Raw genomic sequence first — 19,167 nt, 5'->3', positions numbered from 1 at the left:
TCTGAATACTATTTGAATTAAAATGTCGCTATTGCACTGATTTTCATTTATTCCAAACGTATTGTGTGTAAACTTTACTGTAGATTTCTCACTTATTAATTTTGTGTCGTTGATAACCATTAGACAGAGTATTCTATAAGTCTATCATTGGCTTCCAAGAAACACACTCCCATTTGTTGCTTCTACTTATTGTTGTTTACTCTTTGGCTGCCAACACATTTCATTCACAACTTTATGATGTCACAAGATGCCAGACAAACACACAATTGATAGGCGGACAGACGGACGGACGGACAGACGGAAAAACCGACTCACCCATTGAGATGCAACGTTGATTGCTGTTGCCGTTGCTGTTGCTGTTGCAGTAGCAGTTACAGCTGTTGCAAGCAAGCGGCGTAATCTCTTTAGGATTTTGTGTTATTATTTAAATTGGGTCAAACGATATCGCGAGCGTCTCGTTGATTAATAGCTGGCATTATGTTCGTCTTTCTGAGTGCACTACGAAAATTCACCTCGACAATTTGTGAAGCCCACACGCTCCAGAGTTTTTCCCAACCGCATTGAAGCAGTTGAAGCAATAAACTGAACTAAAGCCAATGCAAAATGCTAACTAATACTACTAACTACATGCCACTAACAACAATGTGAACTGCGAGCCACACAATGAACGCAGTGCAATAAATTAACTGAAATTAGCCGCATGACGCAATGCGGCGTTTAGCGCAAATATGTCACTAACAAAAATACAAATAATCGTAAGCTAAATAGAAGTAAATAAAAATAAAACTAAAAATAAATGCGCAGCTCATGCAGGTAAAAAACAAATGGAAATCAAACCCACAAAATAAAATAAAAATAAAATGCGGTGCTGTGCGCATTGCTCTCAATGGAAATTATGAATAATGAACTTTTGATTGGCATCTGCTCTCGTTACCCAGTTTCATTGCAAAAAAAATGAGAGAAAAAAGCAAATGATTCACATTTGCAAAAAAAGTAAGCGAAATGGGAGCAAGTGACCTTCGTATCATGGGGGAGCTGTCTGATATTGCTCTCGAATTTCAAATTGCACGAATTGTGAATTGCGAGTTGCATGAGCTCGACTAGATTCATGAATCTGCAAACAAATGGGCATAATTACGAATATTTTAGTTGTGGAGTTGGGGATGAAGTTGCATTAAGAGCTTTCAATTTGCCTATTGAATCTATTGAATAATCTTTGGTAACGAGATTTAAGTGTGACAGTTGCGCTTAATTAAAAGAAAGCAAATGATATTATAATTTTGATCTTCCAGCAAATGTATATAACAGTCAGAAGTATTACGTTTCATATATTATTTTGGTATATTTGAATTATAATACTGTTTTGCTTATACTGAAAATGAGTATTTCATAGTCGAACACATTTGTCTGTAGCTTTCTTATTTAATTTTGAGTAGAATTAACAGAGTTGAAAGAATTTTGTGTAGTATCTTTTGAATTGTTATTTGCCAATAATTACTTGGTTATTATTCTTTTTAAGTATTCAGCAAATTAAATGTGCGCTTAATGAGTCTCTTCGAAACGCAAAGTAATTATTTATTTAGGCCTTTCTTGAGGCCCCTGGGCTGACAAAAATAATTAAAGTTTTATTTCTAAATTACTAAATTGGTTTCTACGGTTTGCTTTTTAGGAAATCAACTTTTTATAGCTGATTCTTCATTTCATTAGAGTAGCAAACATTAATACTAATTGTTTATTTATTATTTGCTAAATCACTATAGTTTACTTTTAGCGTATATCATTTTTATTCAATTATTTGCAGTAATTACAATTTTATTTCGTCTTGTCTAAATTGATTTCTAAGGTTTTCGTTTAAAGAAAACAACAGTTCGTATAAGATTCTTAATTCCACAATTTACTATAATTGTTAACTATTTATTATTAAATTCAGTACTAGAAGTTGTATTCAATTATTCGTTTGCTACCCTTGAGTGAATGCACAACCAGCAACTACATAATACTATATATGTTATATTGTATTATGCATGTGATAATATCATATTATGCATGTCTCCCGCTTTTAACATTGAGTTTTCATCATGAAGTCATTCAATTGATCACTGCGGCATCAACTGACTGAGTGCTCTCAGCTGTAACGGATATTTATATGCGATTGTCAAGTGTCGAATTCGTTTGACACACATTCCATAACACCAACAGCAACAACAACAAAGCCTTAACACTAAACAAACGCGAGTAAAAAAGCCGACAAATGGGCCGTGCAACTGAATAAATTAAGCAAGCCAGAGGGAAAAAATAACAAAAATAAAACACATACAACAAAATAGGAGAGACAATTGGGTAAACAAAACAAACATACACTTTTTGTTTAAACAATTGCATTTTCATTTAATGTGGCGACTAAATGACCTCGCGTGTTTCCACTAACATTTCCATATATGCAAAGCAACAACAACAAAAACGCCAGCGATAAGATTTTATGTTTAATTTTTACAGCTTTCTGCTTGAGCAAAATTGAAAGGAAAAACTAAAAAACTGTAAAAACCAAATACCAAAAAACCAAAAAGCTTTGCGCGTAATTGTGCGTTAAATGTGTGTGCGCATGTTTTAATTTTCCAGTTTTCCAGCTGCTAATTGAGCAGCAAATGTCGGCACATTAGGGTTAAGTTGGAAAATGCTCGCATTACGGTTAATAATTTGATTTTCAGTTTAATCAAAAACTGCTAATCGAGTTGCGGCATCTGAACTAGTTCATTGAGCAGAAATTATGTTGCTCCACATAAAAACGAAAGACTTAAGACACAAACTTTAAGCGCCCTACTGTGACGTGATTAAATCATAGCAAGAAGAAGCACAAAATAGATGTAGAATTAGACGGTGAAGAGGAAGAGGAAGAAGAACAACAACAACAAGAGTAAGCACATCGATAAACGGGTTAACTTCATTAGAATACGAGCGGAGTCGTTGTTTTACAATTAGAATATCACACTCTAGCAATCGGAATACAGGTAGCAAAGTAACTAGCAAGCATGCTCGACTTTGAAATATGCGACAGTTTTGTATTTTTATATTTTATTTTTATTTATATATGAGCCAGAAGCTACGACTTATTAAATATTACTAATAAAGGATTAAATGTGTACTTTAATAAATCTCCGTTTCTTTTCATATTCATTTTGTGGAAGTATGAGAAATTTGGAGGGAAAATATGATTAAAATAATAAACAATATCCGACCCGAGGTCTTTTAATTATAGTATAGCTAACAACACTCAGAAGTCGAATACATCTTAAAAATTGTATTCTTAAAAGTTGTAGAACATTTGTTTTATCGCTGATCAAGTGTTAGTTATGCAAATTAAAATAGTCTGTGTAATATGATATATATTGTATGATTTGCATAAATTGAAATAGTTTGTATAATTTAATTATTAGCTAGTTATAGAAAATAAATACAAAATAAAGTGTGGACATATCTTGTGAATAAAAAAACTGATATTTTCTAATAAGTTTGGTTTGTTTTAATATCATATAAATTGCTTATTTGAAACTGATATTCTTTTGAGCAATTATTAAATAAAAAAATTTTAAATTGTGTGGTTGAAGTCTCAGAGATATTCTACCCAAATTGAAAAGGTTCTAACTCTTTATGGCATTCCAATTGTGTTCTTTTCCCTCATACCAAAGTTAAGGTTTGGTTCTAACTTAAAAGACCTTTCTACACAATGCCTACCTGGTATGAATACGGTCATGCAAATTGCCAAAGGCAATACAAAAAACTGTGTTAAACACATAGGCAAACACACACACACATACTGAGACACACCAAGCACAATGTTTGACCTATTTGAAATGGGCATCGACAGCAACGACGGCGGAGACGGCGACTTTGTGGCCAAGAGCCAAGATTCTAACAACAACTGACAACAACTTTCGGTTGTGGTTAAGCCAAGTGCCATAAAAATGAGAAATCTTTGGCAATCATCGTTCAATCTCAAAGCTTTGCCCTTTCCCCTTTTCGTCCATCGCGTTCTCAGATGATCAATCAGTATGGAAGAAGTTGCGTATGGCTAATTTCGCTGCAATTTTCGTTAGAAAGTAAGTTGGCCAAGACGAGACAAGACGCGCAGCTTGGCTGCATTTTTCACTGCGTGTCTCGTGACTTGTGCTGCATTGTGTTCTTAATTATGATAATTAATGGTGAAAAGGGTCAATACAAAACACTGGAAAACGCATAAAATATATTTCTATGTCTGTGTGTCTTTACTTCATCTTCATCTGTGTTGTTTTTGTTTTGGTTTTTTTGTGAACAGTTAACAGTTGCTGCTGCGGCTTAACAATGTTGTTTTTGGGGTCAGGCATGGCTTTTATTTGTTAGCTTCTTTTTGTCTTAGCTTTTACTTTTACCTCAGCGCTCAGCGAGAGAACTTCAAGCGCGTTCGAGTGCTAATCAAATGCGTTAAAGATCATGATCAAAAAGCCAATTGAACACAGACTTTCACCTGCTTAACTATGCAGCTGACGGACGGATGGACGGGGGGGGAATTAGAATTTCAAATCGAAGACTTATAAACAAATATGTCGTTTAAATGCCAGGTAGCCGACGAAGCCAGCGATGAGACGACAATTAAGTGTCATTTGGCTGCCAGCTTAAGGTAACAATTTGTGGTGACTAAAAGGGGTAGACAAAGGGGGAAAACAGAGGGTAGACTGATCAAAGTTAACGCAGTCAACGAATCGGAACGGATGCTTTTTTTTTAATTTTGTTTTTTTTTATTTTACTGTCTAGCGTTTTGCCTCAAGGTCATTGCAATTGCCCATCCGTCGTCGTCGTCGTCTCAAATGAGCTAACAATGCTTTAATTTGCCATTAGCCAGACAACAACAACAGCAACAACAATAGTTAACAATAAACAACAAACAATAGATGCAATTGCAACGCCAACATTAACGCCAATTTCCATTGTATTGTTGAAAATGTTCATCAGCATTTTCCAGCTGCGCGTCTGACCAAGTTTTATCTTTATTATGATTGTGGCGTCAATTTGCCAATAACAATTAAAATAAAGTGCTAAAATTGTGGTAGATGCAGCTCAACTTAAAAAGGTAATTATTTAGCCACTAACTTCTTCTAGAGGCAAGTCGATTGCAACATGACCATAAAATTGTCTTTGCCCAGCATTTTGGACTGAGCAAGTTTCAGTTAAGCGACGAAATTGGAAAGGCTGAGCTCATTATGTTGTCCTTGTGCGATGGCTGAGATACCCTGGAGTTGGTTGAAAAAAGGTTTGTTAAAGGCTTAAGCTGATAAATAAACTATTTGTTTATTATTATAAAAAAATACTTATATGTTGTTGAATAGCATATTATTACAATTTATTAACACTTATAACTAACATAATTAAAGTTCACTCAATTTACATTTAGGTGTCGAGGTCTAATCGCGAGTTTACTCCATAATGTTATTAGTTATAATATTAAATTTAAACATTATATTGTAATTAATATTGTATAAGGAATTATTTATTGAGTATTTTTACAGATTTTACTCAAGAGAATATTTTGTAGTAAGTTTTGAAAGGAAGAGCGATTGCTTCAATCTGCATTAAAATAATAATATTAAAATAAGAATACAATAGAATAGAGTTTTTTAATTACAGGTAATTTCAATATTAATGATATTTTTGCAAATTTTTGTCTTTTACATATTGTAAATGGGTAATTCTCTATTTAGTGAAAAAAACATTTACCAAAACATTTTATAATTTTTAGTTCTTCTTAGCTCTTGATTAGAACTTTATATAGAGCCAAAAAAGATTTTGAAATAATTATTAATAAATTGCAATAATATACTAAATTGAATTAAAATATTTTCGGGTACACTCCAACTTAGTTCGCTCAAAATATACTTCGTCATTATAACACTACATTTTAAATGGGTTATGAAAACATTGTCTTAACTTAACTCCAAATATTGACTTTGCAATTTGAGTCAAAGTTGCCAAGTTTGGCATTGTTTAAGCTCTCTGCAGAGTATTGGTTAGTCGCCAACTTCATCGCATTCTTACAACGAATATTTGCAGACATGCGTCAATATTGGACTTGCGTGCATGTCAAGTCGTGAGTTCGTCCGTCCGTCCGTTCGTCAGTCCATCAAGTTAGTCAGTTAGCCGCGGTTGCAAAACCCGCCCGCGTTTGGCAAAGTGCGTTAAATTGGAGCGCCGACAAGTTGCCACATCTTGTGTGAGGCATGAGAAGCAACAACAAACGGAGCACTGCCCAAAAAGTGTGTTGCGTCTTTTATGATTTGTTTGCTCAGTTTTCAGCTTTCAGCGTTCAGCCAATTCCATTTCCATTACAATTTCATTGTCTTCGTCTTTTTTTTTGGGTTTTGTCTTTTCGCCACGCAGTTACGTAAAATTTTCTACAAATTGTTTTTTTGTCGCTGATTTGTCAAGATGTCCAATTTGGCTTTGGCTCAGTGCAAAAAAAAAAGACGCTTATTCAAGCTTATTGAACACCCACAGTCAAAGTTGACGCGCCCTGAGGCGCAGCTTTATTTTTCTTCAGCCAGTTTTTGACGCCTAGCTTGCTTATCTTTTCTTTCTTTTTTGCTTAGCCAAAAATAAAATAGAAACACGCAACAGAAATTCGCATTGAACGTGACTTGAGCTACGTTTGTTTTTTGAGTATTTTTTGTAGCCGTAGGACTTGAATATGTTTCGATTTTTATCAGCGGCCCCAGCAACAACAACAACAACAGTTTTACAGTTGCCAGACATTTACTTTGCTTTTTTATTTGGCTTTGGCTTTGGCTTGGCGCCCATTGTCTGAATTTGTTGTTGGCTTGTTGGTTAGTTGGCTGTTGTCTATCGGCTACCTGGGGCCAATAGCAAAACTTGTTTTGTTTTTTGCTTTTTTTTCGCCGATCACCGATCGCCTAACAGTTCCGTTTTCTGCCTGGTTTTCAGTATTTTTTTTTAGCATTGTTACTGCGCCTAGAAGTACTCAGAGTCGAGGCCTTCAGTTATAGATACTACCATATAGTATATAGTACATATATTTAAAAGAGAGCCAAACTTTTTTTTTAACTAATTGGTAATTGGAACAACGCCAGACTTAAGTGCAAAGTGCGCTATAAAAATTATATATTTGAGAAAAGCCAGTTTTATATTCAATTAAATGAAGAACCTCTAGCTATAAAAGAAAATTTTATTTGTTGGTCGTAACAAGTTGTCGAACATAACTTTTAATTAGTTTAAAAATAACAGTTGCTACTGTTTGAGGTGTTTAAACAGAATTCAATGACTGAACATTCTCAGCTTGTTAATTTTAAATATTGCGTTGCCATAATTCTCAAAATAACAGCTAAGCAGTAAAAGTCAAATACCTTTTGCGTCATCGCTGCGCTTTTTGGCTGGCTACACACAAAATGAACGGCATCAAGCAAATGCGAATTCGAATGCGAGCAAATGATCTGGTTCAAAAGTCATGACTTTGTCGAACATGCACTAGTTTTATCGTATTGTTTTGTTGCTGTTGTTGTTTGCTGTTTTTGCCTAGTTGCCAGACAGACAAATAGACAGCCACACCCACGCCCCGTTTTGGCTTGGATTTGAAAGTGTTTTGCGAATCATTGTAAAAATACTATAAGCTACGTTTGGTCTATACAGTTTGCAGCAGCACAGAGAGAAAAATTAACGACAATTAACGAAAATTAACAAAATGAATGAAACCGGATTCAATGTCCTTGTTATTATTTGCAAATTAATAAAAAATATTATATTTAAGATCTAAATAATTCCCTATTAACAAACTAACTAATTCCCTATAATAAAAATAAGAACAAAAATAAATGTATAAATATTAATGCGAATTTGTATTAAAACGAATATCATTTGCTTTGTATATAATTTGTACTATAAAGAATAGTATTTTGCTTACGCTAAATTTCTTTGATTTAATCTGCCTAATCTGCCTGTACTCTTAATTGTAATATATATAATAAAATATACATCGTATCGAAATATATCGTTTCTTTACTATTTCCTATTATACTAGCTGTGTTCTATTTATTATTAATGATTGAAATCAGTTTCTTTTCTTAGTATTCTAATAAAGTTCTAATTGTTATTTAATAAGAATGAATGAAATATTCGAATCACCATTTTTGTGGTCAAGATTTCTGGATTTCAAGCTTGAGTAATTTTTTATTTTCATACTTATTAATAAACATTATTCATACTTTTTTTCTTTGTGTAAACTGTTGGGCTAAACTAACCCACGCAGCGCTTGTTGCATTAGCTAAAAGACTGCATTTAAGTCGGTCTGCATTTTGGCCAGCAACAAGCGTTTTTTATGCACAGAATCCAGCCAGACTACTTTTCATTTAAAACAAACACGACACAACACAGCGACTTAGAGCCGGACTCGACTGCAACCGCAACGACCTCAGATGTCGAGTGAGTCATGTGTAGTAGATACAACTGAAGCCACGCCTTGCCAAAAAAAAAACAACAACTGTACAAATTAACAGATTTGCATAATTATTAGAAACTGTTCAACTCTCACGTCATGGCGATTGTGATTGCGACTGTGAGTAATGCGTGCACAGCAAGTTCGTTGCCTAAGTCTTTCGTTTTGGAAGCCGTTAACTGGTTGTTACTCGCAACTGTAAATCGATATTATTGCCAAAAAAAAAAATCAAGCAACGATGAACAGCAATCAACTATAGAACTTAAGTTCTTTTACAAGTTGAATGAACTGCTGTCATATATTTTTTTGCTGCTTTCTTTTGGCGTTTTCATGAGCTGGCAAAGCGATTATAAATCAATTTTTAAGCTGAGGCGGAGTTCATGAACTTTTCTTTCACACATCCAGAAATGTGCGTGTTCATTCGTCATGCGAAAGGGAAATATGTAAATGAAATGCGGCAACAGTTTTTCCCCCGTTGATGATGATGCCACCAACCAAATGTTGTAAGCGCAACTCACTTTTCAAGTGCCTGCCAAAAAAAAAAATACAGAAAAAACTCCAACGAAATAAAAATAATACAAAACAAGAAGACGGGGAAAAAATATGTGATTTTTTTCGACGCGTTTGTTTCAAGGTCACTTGTTCGTTGTGCGTTGTTATATAAACAAGTTAAGTTCATTATGGCCAAGAAGTGGCGTATAAATGTGTGGAGCCAAAACAGGTCTCAGTCTCAGTCTCTCTCAATCTCTTGCCTTTTAATTATATTTTCAAAATCATTTTTCGACTGCGTTGGCGGCGCTTACCGCCAGACACTATGTACATATACATCGGAGAAATATATCCATCGATGTGCTACCCACATGGCGAGTGAGAGAACTTTGTTCATTTGTTGTTCTATTAGCTCGACGATTGCCAGCAATTATTCACAACAAAAGGTGTTGCATTCAACACACACATTTCCATGAAAATATTTTGATAGTTAACAACCACAAATTAACCAATTAATAGGCAATGCATCAAAAAGCAAAAGGAAAAATCTGAAGCACTTGAGAGATTTTTCATTCAACATTTCGGATGATGCAAGCCGCCTCATCTCTCTGTCTGTCTCTCTTGGCTGTCTATCAATCAAATTCTCTAATTGCTTCTTTAGACGCCAACACACACACACACACACAATGCAAAGGCACAAACAAGAAACCAGCAACAATCGGAACGCAGAGTCATAATTATGGTTAAGGCCTTTCCGTTGGCCAAGCCAAGTGCTAAAACTTAGACAAGCTCTCTTTGTACGTTGCCTGTTATTTTTTTTCTCTGTTTATGATGCCTTTGCCAGCAATTGTGGCTAATATTTAACAGCAACTTCAGCTTTATGTCTGCCCCCAAAGAAATGATTAATGCTATTCCCAACTTCTACGCAACATTTCGAAATGTTTGCCAGCCAATTAGCAATAGATTCCACTGTACTTCAAGCACAAATAGACACACATACACACAGATCATGTGGGCAGCCAGCAGCAGTACTTGAATGTAAATTGTTTTCTACTTGACGGATAACTATACGCAAATGAGGGTACTAAGCCCACCTATTTGATGCATTAATGAGCTTAAAGCTAACTTAAAGAGCTGGTAAGCTTTTAATATATAGAAAAACTACTGCATTTACAATAGTTCTTCGATTCGTAAGTGAAACTTCCAGCTAAAAACTGAATTTAAAGCTTGCCACAATTTTTAGATTAAATTTATTTAGTGTTTAATACTTAATAAGAATTATTTGTCGCTCTTAAAACTCAAAATATAAAAACCATTGGAAAAGCATTTCAAACTAATTTCATATTGTATTTTATGGCAAGAATAATGGAATTATATGTTTCTTTTCTTTTAATTTATAACAGAAAATGAAGAGCTAAAAAGTTGTTAATAATTGCCTAAAGTTATAAGTTAATTTTAACTTGTATTGAATGGCAGGATTCATAAAAATTATTTTTAGTTCCTTGAAAGCTTGAAGCTAAAAACTATAACAAAGCAGTTAACTTTTGTCTAAAGTTTTAAAATAACTTGAAAATAGTAAACAGATGAGAATTAATTTGTAGGTTTTTAAGCTAACAGCTTATAAAAACTTATAGAAAACTATTTTATAATAACCTAAATTTAAAGTATTATTTGATGTTATAATTGAAAGATATTTAAGAATTTATTTAAGTTTTGTATTATTCAAATTCGAAAAGTTTAAAATGCAAACAATTTTAGTTTAAATTATGAAACTTTTGCGAGCTCCTAGTTGCGTTTTTTTTTCTACAAATTCACCCTTAAGTGACTAATCTTTTGTCTAAGTCATAAAATCATGGAAGCACATAATTTAACATATTTAAGAAGCTAGTTTCTAGCTGAAAACGATGACAGCTTTCAGCTAAAAGTTGAGCTCAGTTTGCTAGAGCAGAAGCTGGAAATGCTGAGCTAAAGCCGTCGCTTAGCGTACTTTAACTTCCTTCTTATTGCCGGTTTGATTCTTGGTATTTGTGCAGTCATTTCCCCGGTCATGACGCTATTACAGAGTTTTCGGATTTTCAGTTTTCCGCTGCCACTGCTGCTGCTGACACATAAAAATTAAACATGCCGCACATGCAACAGGCAACAGCAAACAAAAAGCGGATGTCCGTGACGTGGCTAATATGCGAGAGTACATAATACATATCTGTGTACATTAAATGCTACTTGTGGCATGCCACACATGCATGTGGCGTGCGCTGTGTCATGCAAGCTAATCAGTCTACAGACTTGCCACATTTGTCGCCTTCGCCATCGGCATCGGCATCGCCGTCGCCGTCGCATCTCCATCGATGGATGATGTAACGCAGCTCAGCGAACTTGGCAGCAAGTGACAACCAATTTTGGGATGCTCTTGCAACCTTGAGAAACAGGTTCAATGCGCAATTCGCAATTCACAATTTGCAAATGTTGCGACAGGAAAAACTCCAACTACATTAAATGGTCTGCTTGACCAAAAAAATATAAAGATCAACTAAAAATTGTATAAATATTCAAGTTGGAAACAACTCACAACTTTTGTTGTTATATTTGCGACGAGCCTAAAGTCAAGTCGAGGCAAAGCTAACCGGTTTTCATATGATGTTGATGATGATGCGGAGACCGCCTCAGACGATTTATGAAGTCATCTTTTGTGGCTAAGCTCAACTCAGCAAAACTCAGCTTGCAATTTTGCACACACACGGCAAAACATCAAACATAAAGTCGAAAAATTCAAAAGAAAAAGAAACACCTCACTATAATGAATCTTTGAGATACATATTCCACATCGATAATTAAGCTCTATTTTTGGGGGATCGCAAAAAAATATAACTCACCTTTGTCGTCCCGTTTTTTTATTTTTATGATCTTTCTCTTCTCTATCTTTGACTTTTGTGTAATCCAATTAGTTGTGTAGCTTTTGTTTTATAACAAACGTGTTGATTTTGCAAACATTTGTTGCTCTATATAATTTCCAAATTTGTGTGTTGTACAATTTATTATTAGTATTTAATTTACATTCATGTTGTTTGTAACGTTTATTTTATTTCTGTGTTTTTAAACGGTTTTTTGCCTCTGCAATTTAGTCAAATTTGCATGCATTTAATTTTGGCCAACTTCCTCTTTGTTTTGCTATGGAAATGAAACAAACAAAAAACCAGATAAACAATGGCAGCCGACTGGAAAAACACGATGCGAAAAACTTGCGAGAGCGTAGCTCTTAAGAAAAGAGCATCGCAAAGAGAAACGGAAATGCGCTCTTTTGCATGAAGCGTTTAATTGCTAAATTTGTAAACATTATAACACAAAAGACTTAGGCAACAAACTTGCGAGTGGCGGTCAATTTTTCACAAATCCCCCAACCCCGAAATAAAGCGCAATAAAATCGTTTTTATTTTTTTGTAGGAGGGTATTATAACTTTGTTTTCGATATTGTCGTGATGAACACGGAATTCGCTGTTGGTTCGAGCACCCGTTGTGATAGCCAAGGGCAACAACAATCGACCGAACAAAAAAAGCTAAAATCAAATCAGAGGAACGACAACAATTTCTTTTTTGGGGGGCTTTAAGGCATCACAAATGCGTTGGCACGAAACTCCTTGAACGTTAATCCAATTAGAATCGTTTTCATGGTATATTAAACTATACTATATATATTCACTTTGAACTGAAGTAGTATTCACACGTACATGCTTGTTTCTCATCAGCGAACGAAGCTCGACGAACGGCGACGACGACAACGACGACGACGACGGCAACAACTTAGACTTGCAGCACACAGCAAAGTCAAGCAACAAAACGCGCGCGAAGCTAACGCGATAAGTGCGAGTGTGTGTGAGAGGTGTGTGTGTGTGTGAGTATGAATGTGTGTGTTGTGGCAGTGTGTGTGTGTGTACCTTTCGAAGCGCGATGTGGATGTGTCTCGCACACCGACCTGGCCAAGACTGAAGCGCTGAGACATCAAGTTGACCAAGCAACCGGTCTGAGCCAAGTCAGCGACTTTCGGAGTCGCATTCGGAATTATTCGGAGTCGCTGGCAAAATTGGCGAGCCGCAACGCAAGTCGACTCTTCTGATTGCAGCCGACGTGCTCTTCTTAACGCTTCTACAATGTGTGTGTGAGTGAGTTGAGAGTGTGCTGAGTGCAAAGTGTTGGCTGATTATACCGGGTCTATATGCTAGAGAGGGGTCTTATAGGCAACAAGCAGAAGAAGACAGTTGTGACAAAATCTGCAAAATGCATAATACGTAGAAATTTTAATTTAATTAAAATAATGTTAACATAAAATTTATTATTATTAAACTTATTATTAAAACACTGATGCGTAGTAAAATATACCTACATGTGAGATGCCCGCTATCTATTTTCAAATATATTCTTAAAATATCCCAAATTTATATACTGAAACACAGTAAAATACATCGAATGCTATATACATATGTCTATATACTGATACATTCAAAATATACTATAGAGCACAAAATATGCTAGTTCAAGATTGTAAATATTTTGTCTCAAAAGAAGCTTCTGAAGTCCACTTATTTCAGTATTTTAACTAGAAGTCACAGAAGTTGTTCATCAATTGCATGAAAACTCTATCCGTAAAATCGCAAATGTTGAGCATTTTTGGTTTAAATTTATTTATTTTAACACTATAATATATAGGTTAAATTTTCCCATGCCAACCAGTGTTGCCAGTTTAGCAATTTAGTTGCTAGATCTAGCAACTTTTCAAAATATTTGCAACTTTTTTTTTGAAAATGCTATTAGCTACAAATCTAGCAACTTTTTATTTTTTGTTAGCTATTTTAGCAATTTTTCATTTATACTTTACTTAAAGCCCTTTTATTTTGTATTCTCTTTTTGCCATTCACTGCAAAAATTGCGATTAATAGTTCACAATGAAATCGGAACTTGTATTTAACTCAACGGTTCGATTATAAGAGCTACTTGAACCAAAACCCTTTTAGTGATTTAGCAAATTTTGTGCTCAAAATCTTTTCCCTACTTTTGTCGAACGCTGAAGTTGAGCGTATATTCTCACAAATGAATATAGCAAAACATAAATTACGTAACTGTATGAGCATTATATTATAATAATATATAATATTATATTATAATATATAATGATTATAACATTAAATGCGATATTGCATGTAAGGTTAGTTTGAGTTTAAACAATTGAAAATACGAGCCGATATAGCGACAGGTTGCTAGTCTCGCTAGGAGACTCCTACCAGCTAGACCGTTGAGGCGATTGAAGCGTCAAGGTTTCGCCAAAACGATAACCCAATCGTAAACTTCACATAATCTCCTTAAACTAATATGAGGTTTGGTTCAAAAAAATACATTTTTAGCTGTGTTGTTATAGTACTATTTTCTTCCTGCTGTACTGGTTCGATACTTAATAAAGAAGCTAATTATATGAAAAAAAAAAAAAAATTAAATAAAAATAATTAAAAAAATATTTATATATGTATTGGACTACATAGGCATAACAAATGTTGCCATAATTATGTACTTCCCTACGAGTACTTAGTTAAAATTTCAGGAAACGTAAAGTACACGGATAGTAAGGAAGCAGAAGAATTAGACGAAATTCGAAGTATTTTGTAATGTTAAGAAAAGAAGATATGAAATCCTGTTTATTTAAATTTTTAATTTTTAATTTCAATATTTTATTCTCAAATTATTTAAAAATGTACATACTATTTGAAAAAGAACATTTAAAAGATTTAGCAATTTTTTTTGGCAATTTTTTTATAATTTTTAGCAATTTTTAGCAACTTTTTTTCTTAAATCTAGCAACTTTTACTCCAGAGAATCTGGCAACACTGATGCCAACATGTAATTCTGTTGCATGTTTTAAGATTAGCTGACGGGTATCCCTTAGTCAAACACTCTCGTACTTATTGCTTTTCACTTGAGCCCTGCGTGCCACGCTCCGTTGACGCTCCTTGCTCTCGGCTGTCTCTCTCACCTATCATATGTACCCAGATTTTTCTTTTCTAATGATAATTATAGAGATTCATTCCAGAGAAGTGGTCAATGTGTTGTGTCTCCCGCCCGAATCCCGTCATGCTCGGCCAACGTAACTAACTAAGCCCACCTCAACAACACATTCGCACTCTCCGAGAGACGTCAGCGTATGTTCTCTGTGTGGGCTGCACTCGTCTCTGCTTCTGTCTCTGTCTCTGTCTCTGTCTCCACCTCCCTCTCCATCTCTAGTGGAATGCCTTGATGACGGCATCGACATCGGCAACGACGTCGAGTACGTTTATACTACATATTGAATCTTGGCTTGACAACATGCTAACTATGGCCAGTATTTTGTGTTTGTTTAGAGTGAAACAAATAAATCTTGGACTTGCATTTACATTTATCAACTCCTGCCAGGCATCGCAGGTAGTTGCAGCTCAGCTTGGCATACAAAGAACCGATCTCTGAGTCGAGCTCAGTTCAGCTGAGCTCAACCGTTGTCGGCAGCCTTGACTGAGGTCAATTGTTGGCATTTCCCATTAACTTGTACGTTTCTATTTATATTTTTAGTTATACCAATATTTATGAGCATTATGCGTGCTTCCCTTGCTCATCCCAAAGACGTGCCGGCATTTTTAACTCACATACTACGTGATCTCATCTGCCTTCCTCAGAATTGTTACATTTTTTGAGCTGACAATTATGTAACTTGCATAAGATTATTATTTTGATTAGAATGACTGAATTTTAAATATTTAAAATATTGTACGTGGAATTCTAATACTTTCCATACATTTAACATGCCCTGTTCTCAGCACATTCGTATCGAAGAATTTTCACATATTCTTGGAAAGTATATTTATCATTAAATCGCTGATACTTTGGAATAATTTAATTTACTCTTGGAAAATTTAAGAACATATAGGCGTAAGACTTTCATTATATAGTATTTGAAATACTATAATATAATAGAAACACAATAGAACCCCAAATATATAAATAGTAATATATCTTTTTACTAATAAAAGCCAATAGAATACCAAATAACTGAAATATTAAAAACACAAATGTAATAAATGAAAATAGTGATTTCATTATAATTAATATTTTTAATAAAAATAAATTTTAATTTTAATTTTAATGATCTTGCTGTTCTTAAATTCACCCTTAGCTTTAATCAATTAGCTTTCGCACGTTACTACAAATTCCAATTTTAAGATTAAGCTTCATACGCATGTTTAATTTAGCAGATGTCTCTCAATTCGCATAAAACAAGAGATACAAATTAGCTATTGGCAAACTCGTAGCTGAATCATAGCTGTCTTTGCCGCTTTTGGCCATAAGTGGGTTTCATCAGCTCAGTTGGCAATAAATCAATTACAATTACATCACAGTATGAAAAAAAAAACACAATTCTAAAGATTTTCGACATTCGCATGCGAAGACGAAGAATTCATCGACTACCCACGCTGAAAAGTTGAACTTTTTCGTGAATATTTGGCAAAGTCTACAAAGCAAAAGAAACAACAATAACAACATCTGTGAACTACAAAAACAGCAGTGTTGACACCCACACACGATCTGTGGGACAAGTTCATAAAACGCGGCTGACAAGTTCATAAATTGACAAGTCGTTGGCCTTAGGTTTTGGTTGCCCTCGCATTGCTGGCCAATAAACAATAACAATAGCAACAGTCACAAGAGAAACGAAAAACAACCCTAAGGGAGGCAAAGGGACCGGCATAGGTAGCCAAGGGTTACTGTTGCTTCCAAGGAATTATTGTTATTCTAGCATAGGGTATTGAAACTTTGTGCTGAAGTATGTGACGCATAGATAACAATAATATATCCTACATTTCATCATTTCAACAAATTATATCGATTTTGCCATTTCTGGATATGTATATCTGAAAAGCTATAATTTCTGTGGCGATCATGAGGAAAATTAGCACATATCTGACTCTTTCAGCTTCTATATATATTATAATAAGTTTCAAATATGATATAGTTGTAGTCTTGACAAATATCTTAATATTTCAAGCTCCAACAAAAGTCAGTTTAATGCAATAAGTGGTCTTGATATTATACATTTTAACTAAATGCTTTAATTCTTGCTGGTGTGTATCATACTTATAAGCTGTCGATAATTTTAATTTAATTTTAATTGTTTCTATTTTTTTCTGAGTCTAATCTTGGAAATAAATATGAATGCAATTTTAGTCGTTTAAAGTATTCAAAAGTCGGCGTGCGAGAAAATAACTGTAATATTTTGTTTATTTATGTACATTTGAATTGTAAGGGCGGGATAGAGTGAGAGAATCAAATGAACACTGGTTTTAGCTTCAAGTTAAAATTCAATAAGCAGGCAGGCAGTCAGGCAAGGCATGCAGAAAGGCAGCCCATTGTCAATTAATCTACTAATTGTTTTGTAAAAAAATTTCATGTTGAAAAAGGGTTTCTCAGGATATAAAACGCTCAAATTCACAACTATAATTTGGCGCACAAGTGTCCTGCGATAGAGATACCTATATATATACAATATCATCTAATTCGGCACTATGGCCGAGATATTGTCACGCGAAAAGGAGTTGTTCAAAATTAATCAGGAGCTTAATCTAATGTCATTGGGACCCGGCGACGACCAGAAGGTACCTGTGGTAAGTCAATCTCGGTATGGCACTTACCTTAAACAGAAGGGTCCCAGCACGCTGCTCAAGAAGAAGTTCAATGGCGAAAGCGCCACAATCAGGCCAACATCGGGACGGGGACCGAAGATGAAGTGCCAGTCGAAGTCGTTGAACAGAAGTGCTGGCACATCGCCATCGACAACGCCCCCGTCACCCACGCCCAGGGGGAAAGACTACGCCGACTCTGATGACCTCGCTGACCAAATCGAAGCTGCCGGAGCGTCGCCAAGGTGCTGTAGGCAGCGACTGGAAGCCTGGCAAGGGGCAATGCAAGTATGCCACGGCACAGCCCACAATCCGCGGGGACAGCACCTTCACCCGCAGAGCCGTCCACAAGACGGCAACGTATGTGAAGTATCGCAATCCGAATTTTACGCAGAGTCCTTCACTGGATCTGCTGCTGCGCAAAGATGATGACGACATGTCAAGCAACGCGCAGCACTTGCAGCAGCAGCAAGAACAGCCGCAACAACTGGTGGAGCTGGAGGTGACGCAGCAGACACGTGAGAGCACGACGGTGATCAACGGACAGTCCAAGAAGCATCTCACTCAGGACAACTTTATACGGTAAGCGCCATTTTTGTTAGTAGTGTTGTAAATCAAAGTTAAATATCGATAGGCCGCTGCACGAATCGTCAATGCAAAAGCCGACATATCGATCGATAACAATTGAACGTTGAAAACAAAACCGAAGAAAATCGGCGCGATTGAAATTGATTTAAACGATACAATGCTAATACTCCCTCTCCTTTGCAGATTTCTCAAGGCCAAGGTGGTCATATTAGAGGAGGATCATGGAGCACTCACACAAGAGATGTCGGCTCAAAGGGAGCGTATGGACGAGGCCATGGAAGCACTACGGAAAATCGAAATCCAGCGGGATCAGGCCATCAACTCGAACACGAAATTGACTGATCAACTGCACCGACTCGAGCAGCAGAGCGAAGAGGCAACACGACGCCAAAAGGAACGCCAGCAGGAGTTCGGTAATCTGCAGCGGGAGCTGGAACTGCTAAAGCGCGACAACAAAATGTTGAAACAAACTAATATCAATCTGGAGAATCGCTTGTCGCGTGCCAACGACGAAGCTGAATCTATACGTCAAATGCTTAGCCAGCAGAGTGGCGATAAACGAGAGGAGCAGGAGACGCAACGCAAAGAGCTAAAGCTGCGTGACAGCCGCATCAAGGCGCTGAAGCGTCAACGAGCCGATCTGCTCAACGCCTACAAGAAGCAATTATTCATGATTGACAACCTGAAGCGTCAGAATAGTTGCGTGGAGCAGGCGGTGGCTATTGGCTTTGGCGAGAAGGAGTTCAACAAGGTGCTCGAATGGAACATGGGCAGCAAGGCAACCTTTTAACCACCAGCGAAATTGTTGGCAGTAGTGACAGATTTTACTTAAGCCATAAATATGTATTTGTATATATAGTAGAAATTAAATTTTTATGTTAGGACACGCTGAAATTCCCTCAAGCAATTTCGTTTTCAATTACAACGCGC

The 19,167-nt window shown here is 35.8% G+C and overlaps 2 protein-coding genes across 4 annotated transcripts in view; one reads left to right on the top strand and one right to left on the bottom strand.

Annotated features, from left to right (window-relative positions):
• Nucleotides 1-12,945, bottom strand: part of LOC133841063 (uncharacterized) — a 29,427-nt gene extending 16,482 nt beyond the window's left edge. The window contains exons 1-2 of one of the 3 annotated variants that reach the window (XM_062273325.1): nucleotides 12,688-12,945; nucleotides 11,836-12,130 (exon numbers count right to left, since the gene is read on the bottom strand). The gene's annotated coding sequence lies outside the window, so the exon portion shown is untranslated. The remainder of the gene's footprint in view (nucleotides 1-11,835; nucleotides 12,131-12,687) is intronic. The other 2 variants (XM_062273327.1, XM_062273326.1) reach the window with 2 other exon arrangements.
• Nucleotides 12,946-17,329: 4,384 nt separating this feature from the next.
• Nucleotides 17,330-19,156, top strand: LOC133841074 (uncharacterized). Its single transcript, XM_062273342.1, is given in 3 exon segments — nucleotides 17,330-17,841; nucleotides 17,843-18,231; nucleotides 18,421-19,156. Coding segments are annotated over 3 exon segments (1,302 nt in total). The 5' UTR covers nucleotides 17,330-17,535; the 3' UTR covers nucleotides 19,028-19,156.
• The last annotated feature ends 11 nt before the right edge of the window (nucleotides 19,157-19,167 follow it).

The sequence above is a fragment of the Drosophila sulfurigaster genome, chromosome 3 (genome assembly GCF_023558435.1).
Source record: "Drosophila sulfurigaster albostrigata strain 15112-1811.04 chromosome 3, ASM2355843v2, whole genome shotgun sequence".
Classification (NCBI taxonomy): Eukaryota; Metazoa; Arthropoda; class Insecta; order Diptera; family Drosophilidae; genus Drosophila; species Drosophila sulfurigaster.
Note: the sequence above shows the minus strand (reverse complement) of the source record. Positions and strands in the feature narration are given on the sequence as shown.